Raw genomic sequence first — 6,274 nt, forward strand, 5'->3', positions numbered from 1 at the left:
TTGTGGAGTACAACAGGACATTAGGTCAAGGGAAGGCATCGTCTTCGGGAGGGAGTTCTCGCTCCTCCAGGTCTGCTCGAGAGGCTCAGCTGGAGGAGGAGACTCGGGCAGCACAGGAGCAGGCTCGAGCAGCACAGGAGCAGGCTCGAGCAGCGCAGGAGCAGGTTGGGCAGCTGACGCAATATATGGCTTCTTATTTTCAGGTAATTCGTCTATCTCATCACGTGTCGTCATTGAATTCAAAGTATAATGTTGCGATTCTAACGTTGCATCCATTTGCAGGAAATGACTACTAGACTCGGCCCTGATATGAACTTGCCCGCTTTTCGCCCTCCCCAGGTAACACTATCTGAACACTTCAATTCCATAGCAACTCTTTCTTTATTATCAAAAATGGCTCGCAGGCACAAGGATGGGGACAGTGGCCAGGACAAGCTCCAGCGTCGCAGCCACAGTGGACTGGTGTTGGGTGGACGCAGGCACCTCTAGGCACTTGGACGCCTCCACCCCAAGGATCGCAGCCAGTCCCGGGATGGGTGCCACCGGTCTCCCAGCCACCGGCGGGCTCTCAGCCATTTCAAGCGTGGCCACCGACGGGGTGGGTGCCACCACCTCTGGGGTGGCCACCACAACAGTACCCGTGGATGCATGCACAGCCTCCTCCTCACCATGGATCACAGGTGACGTTCCATGTTTACTTTTATGCAAATATTGACCAAACACAGCAATGTATATGTATACAGCCTTATTTGAATGATTGATGAATTGCAGGGTTCAGCGTCACATGCTCATGGATCGGAGGGTGGTGTCAACGTCCAAGACTTCCTCGTCCATGGTGCTGGAGGGAGTGGCCACCTTCCTGGTGGCGGAGGAGGGAGTGGCCAAAACTCCCACAGCCCGCCGGAGTGATCAGTGAGGAGTGAGTAGTGAGTAGTTAGTAGCTTATGGACTTATGGACTCTAGACTTATGGACTAGAGTTTTGTGAATTGTGTATTTGAATGGACAATGGACTTTTGGACTTATGGATACTCTAAACTTATGTGAATGGATTATTTATGTATATGTGAATGTGTTTTGTGAATTATGTAATTGTGAATCTGTATATGTGATATTGTGTATATTGCTGTGAATTATTAATAGGTGCAGAAAAATCTGTTTTGGGGGGGGAACCATCAATTTTCGTCGGCCTCAGTGGTGGCCGACGAAAATATGTTCCCAGGCTATTTTCGTCGGCCACCACCTAGGCCGACGAAAATATGTTCCCAGGATATTTTCGTCGGCCACTACCAAGGCTGACGAAACTATCCTGGCGTATTTTCGTCGGCCACTCCCGGCCGACGAAAATAAATGGGCGACTCACTATTTTCGTCGGTTTTGCGAAAGCCGACGAAAATAGGTTATTTTCGTCGGTACCGACGAAAATAGGTTATTTTCGTCGGTACCGACGAAAATAGACACCTATTTTCGTCGAACTTATTTTCGGCGGCTATTTTCGTCGGCAGGCCGACGAAAATACTATATTTTCGTCGGTTTAGGCTTATTTTCGTGGGTTTTTGGCCCACGAAAATTTAGGCGTTTCCTGTAGTGTATGTTTGTAACAATCAATACGCGTTATAGTTTGTTATGACAAGTCCTCCTTTCATCGATCGATGGGAGACGCGCAACATTATCACATTATATGTATGAATGCACGCTGCGCTTAATTAACAATTTTCGATGAGACATGATGTTACGCTTGCTCGCCGGCGTGGCCGATAATGTCTGTTTGTTGCTGCTGCTGGTTGGGATTGGGAGCCGGTGGTTCGTTGGCAGCGGCGCCTCCGCCTGCGACCGTGAGGTAGTCGAGTGCGGTGACGACGTCGCTGATGGCGGGGCGCATGGTGGCATCCTCCTGGAGGCACATGGCTGCGATGGCGAGCGCCTGGTAGAGGCCTTTGGTGGGGTAGGCGCCCTTGAGCAGCGGGTCGGCCATCTCGGCGAACCGTCGCTTGTCCTTGAACCGTGGGGCGGCCCAGAGGACGAGGTTGTGCTTCTCTGGCGGCCTGGTGGTGTCGATGGCGCGGCTTCCGGTGATGATCTCGAGGAAGACGACGCCGAAGCTGTAGACGTCGGACATGGTGGTGAGCTTGCCCGTGAGCGCGTACTCCGGGGCGCAGTAGCCGTAGGTGCCCATGACGCGCGTGGAAACGTGGGACTTGTCGCCGACGGGGCCGACCTTGGCGAGCCCGAAGTCGGAGAGGCGGGCGCGGAAGCCGGTGTCGAGCAGGATGTTGGAGGCCTTGAAGTCGCGGTAGATCACGGGCGGCCGCGCGGTGTCGTGCAGGTACTCAAGGCCGCGCGCGGCGCCCTGCGCGACACGCATGCGCGTCGCCCAGTCGAGCGGCGCGCGACCCGGGGGCAGGTCCAGCAGGTGGTCCTCCAGGGAGCCCAGCGGCATGTACTCGTAGATGAGCATGCGGTGGTCGGCGTCGGTACAGAAGCCCAGCAGCGTCACCAGGTTGGAGTGCTTGAGCAGGCTGAGCATGAGAGCCTCCACCAGGAACTCGCGCGTGCCCTGCATGCCGTTGCGGTCCAGCTGCTTGACGGCCACCTCCGGGCCCGACGACGACCCCAGGCGGCCCCTGTACACGGGGCCGAACCCGCCCTCGCCCAGCAGCGACTCCGGCCGGAAGCCGCCCGTGGCCTCGGACAGCTCGGCGTACGTGAAGGCGCGCGCCGTGACCTTGCCCGCCTTTTCCATCTTGAGGATATCCTCGGCCACACGCCTGTGACGGTAGCTCACTGCATTGCATCGCATATGGCCATCGATCGATCACACCAATGACATGATTGCATTAATAATTTCACATAATCTGAGAGCTGATCGAGATTAATGAGGTGGGTATGGTACCTGACTCGGCGACGATGTCGTTGACGAGGTCGACCAGGTTGCTGTTGTCGACGCTGTCGTTCCTCCTCCTGCTCTTCTCCTCGCCGGGGGCCTGCCGCTCGGGGGGAGCACGGCGATCGTTGTTTCGGCACGACGAGGGGGCAGAGGACGAAGAGGTAGCCGGGGACGAAGCAACAGCGTGATCGCTGGTGTGGGACTGGAAACAACACAAGATGCCCATCGTCGTCGCCGTGCAAATTTGCCCGTGTCGAGTGATTAAGCGATCAGCTAGCTAGCCGCAATCGGAACGAATGCCTGAGCAAATTCTCGAATTTGCCCAAGCATCCCCCCGAATCCAATCAGATTGGTGGATTGTGTACAAGTGACACGATGGCAATGCAGCGGCAAGCCGTGAGCTCCGCCGGCCGGCGAGGGGACGGGACCGCACGAAGCGACTATCCAATTGGATGGAGGCTTGGCAACGGGAGAAGCAGCGGCGGCAACAACAAACACAAATGATCCGGTTGTCATGTTGCGACCATACGCACCCGCCAAAACGCCAAAACTGGGCCAATGTGGCCACAAATAGCATATTGCCCGCGTGCTTGCAGGTTGCTGCCGTCCCTGCTGCTATTTTTGGAGCAAAAAACATCTGCTTCCCTAGATCTACGTGTCATTTAATATTTGGAGTCCATTCAGATGACACGATCTTCCACTCACCATGGAATTCAGTACAAAAGATTAACCACTCTCTGGATCGCCATCTTCCCCACGGCCACTGCTTGCAAGATTCACCTTAACCAGCTTTCTCTGGTCCTCATCATCTGATGGTGCTTCAAGATGAGCCTCCAGCAATAGGATCTTCCAGTCGTGATGCCGCAGAAACGAAAGCAGACCATCCTCTACACAACACCATCGTTTTTGTATAATGTGACTATTCAGGGCACAGCAAAGGAGAAAACTGAAAACAAACCTCCATCTCGGGTTGCCTTAATCTGGAGAAATCCTGACCCATGTGGCCCAGATACAGGGAATGTGCATGACACAGACCGCCGTCGATGGCCCACCTCAAGAGAAGCATCATACCACGGTCCTCTGACTATAGGCACTCCAATTGCTTCCACAACAGCAGGGTTGTCAGCAGCATGCTCAATTGCCTTCCTGAAAGCATTCAAACTTGTAATTTTTTTCCTTTAAAAGAAACAAAGAAAAATGCAATGTTACATGCAACTAAATTTCCACCACTGCATGAGACAACAATAGTATATATGGGAAATGGTGTGCATACGCATCTAGAAGAACATTATTAAGATAGCATAAACTTCATGGCTGAGGACCAAAGAAAAAAGATAAATATAAATCAAGATAAAAAGGAAAGTAAATTAAGATGGCTAGAATTTATTAAAATTTAAATGAGTGCTAGAAATACGTTAATTACTCTGTATGACTAAAGCAATGGAGACCAAACACATGACACTGTGCGGACTTAACCCCACTGTTCTTGCTTTCCTTATAGAAAAATGCACCATTCACTAAACCAATAAATTACCATGCAACCAGATTGCAGAGTGCCATTATGGTTCTCTCAGATGAATTCAAAATTCAAAGCGAGTGCTGTGCGATAAATTGTAATTAAACACATTAGACATTACCATTGATATCCAATGGTGGGCATTTGATTGTTCCCAAAATGGATTCCTAAAGTTCACATGGCACTGATGCATGAACAGAGGCAAAATGTTTGGATATCCCTATGATACTCTAAAAATGGCAATATGTTTGGACCTCCCTTGATACTCCAAGAAAAAAGGCAACAGTTTGGGTTTGGGAACACAGCACAAACTTTGCAATGCCTATTCCAGTTCAGTTCAATCCACGTGGGTTGAACCCCTCCCATGTCCAAACTCCAAAACCACGCGTGGCTTGGAGTGGACTGGAGTGCAGCTAAATAAGATGCGGAAAGAAATCACATCTCTTTGCTCCTGAGTAATCAAACTATCGAGTTCTAGTACTTGCTTACATGCAATTCAATTCTCTCTAGTAACAGGAGATTAAAATACGAGTAAAGGCCTTCTAGCAGTTGTTTGCATGCAAATCAATTCTCTCTAGTAACTGAGGAGCGTAATATATGGCCTGTTTGATACACATGGACATAAATAGTTACTAGCTGGCTAAAAATTAGCTCAAATTTGCTTTGGTTGGCTAACAACTAGTTAAAGACAGCTAAAAAAATAGCCATTCGCCCAATGCATTAGAGCTAATTTGAGCTAAAATTAACTAGCTAGCTAACAGTTGGTTCATGGAATCCAAACATGTTCATGTTAGAAACACAAGTGCAGATATTGCAGGATTGATTTTGAATTGGGGGGAGGAAGCCAAAATAAAGAAGAAGCTGACGTTGTGCATCCATTGAAGATGGCGAGGTCGTTGACGGCGCTGAGCACGAGACCTCCAGCAAGGCTGATGGCCCCGATCGATACGACCCCCCGTGGCAGTGACCTCTTGCGGCTTTCACTGGAGTCGCTTCCGAACGAGCTGAAGCCAAAGTTGGCATGACGCAGACAATAAGACGAGAGATCTCGTGTCAGTTAGGGCATGGAATTTTGAAGGGAAGATTTGAAGATACAATTCTACCGGTAGAGAAGACGGCCGGTAAAGGCTACTGAAACTCGCGACTGAGAGATCCCGGTGAGCTTTCTCGTCGCCGCCGCCGCCGCCCATCTCCACGGCATTTCACTTCTCCCCGCCGACGGAGAAGAGGATGGAAGCACGGAGAAAATAAAGAAGCCCAGCAAATTGCATCATTAATGGGCCTCAGCCTGGTATGGTCCGGTCCAAACCTGAATCACACTACTTATCTCCGCTGCACCTTCCGCGCCTGCCGGTTGCTGCTGCTCCAATCTGTCAGTGGTCGCCCGCGCTACCCCTCAGCCCAACCTGCTTTGCTGCCTCCTCGCGCTGCGTCCACGGCCGCTTCGATCTCTTCTCCTCCCCATCCTCCTCTACACTGATGCGACGCCGCTTCGACGCTAGGTGATGCTGATGACGTCGACGACGTCAAAACTCAGTTATAAGATTGTTGCCAGCAGTTCACCGGTCACCAAAACATTATTTTGCATTCACATAATATAGGGCATGTTTGGTTTCTTTAATCTAGGAACTAAAGTTTAGTCGCTACCATGTTTAGTTTTAGAGGCTAAAAATAGTAAGAATATACTAAATAACTCATAAGAAGATTAAAATGACCTTTAACATTCTCCTGCTATTAGTACAATTGAACTAAATGAGGATTAAATGTGAAATTAATATGGTTTATTCCCTTTTAGCACATATGTAAAGGACTAAAAACTAAATCATTTTAGTCCATATTTTAGTTCTAGTGTTTGGCAAAAAAGGAATAAATG

General features: G+C 50.1%; 1 protein-coding gene across 1 annotated transcript; it reads right to left on the reverse strand.

Moving 5' to 3' along the window:
- Positions 1–3,526: 3,526 nt before the first annotated feature.
- Positions 3,527–5,951, reverse strand: LOC100276165 (uncharacterized). Its single transcript, NM_001374097.1, has 4 exons — positions 5,505–5,951; positions 5,268–5,405; positions 3,844–4,031; positions 3,527–3,772 (listed from the first exon to the last, which is right to left on the reverse strand). Exons 1-4 carry the CDS (start codon positions 5,600–5,602, stop codon positions 3,612–3,614), a joined length of 585 nt encoding a protein of 194 aa, NP_001361026.1. The 5' UTR covers positions 5,603–5,951; the 3' UTR covers positions 3,527–3,611.
- Between the last annotated feature and the right edge of the window lie 323 nt (positions 5,952–6,274).

The sequence above is a fragment of the Zea mays genome, chromosome 7 (genome assembly GCF_902167145.1).
Source record: "Zea mays cultivar B73 chromosome 7, Zm-B73-REFERENCE-NAM-5.0, whole genome shotgun sequence".
Taxonomy (NCBI): domain Eukaryota; kingdom Viridiplantae; phylum Streptophyta; class Magnoliopsida; order Poales; family Poaceae; genus Zea; species Zea mays.

Coding starts and splice junctions, on each gene's coding strand:
- LOC100276165 (NM_001374097.1), bottom strand. CDS start 5,602: ATGCCGTGGAGATGGGCGGCGGCGGCGGCGACGAGAAAGCTCACCGGG. Junction 4,032..5,267: donor ATCTTCAATGGATGCACAAC/GTCAGCTTCTTC, acceptor GAATGCTTTCAG/GAAGGCAATTGAGCATGCTG. Junction 3,773..3,843: donor TAAGGCAACCCGAGATGGAG/GTTTGTTTTCAG, acceptor GGTGTTGTGTAG/AGGATGGTCTGCTTTCGTTT.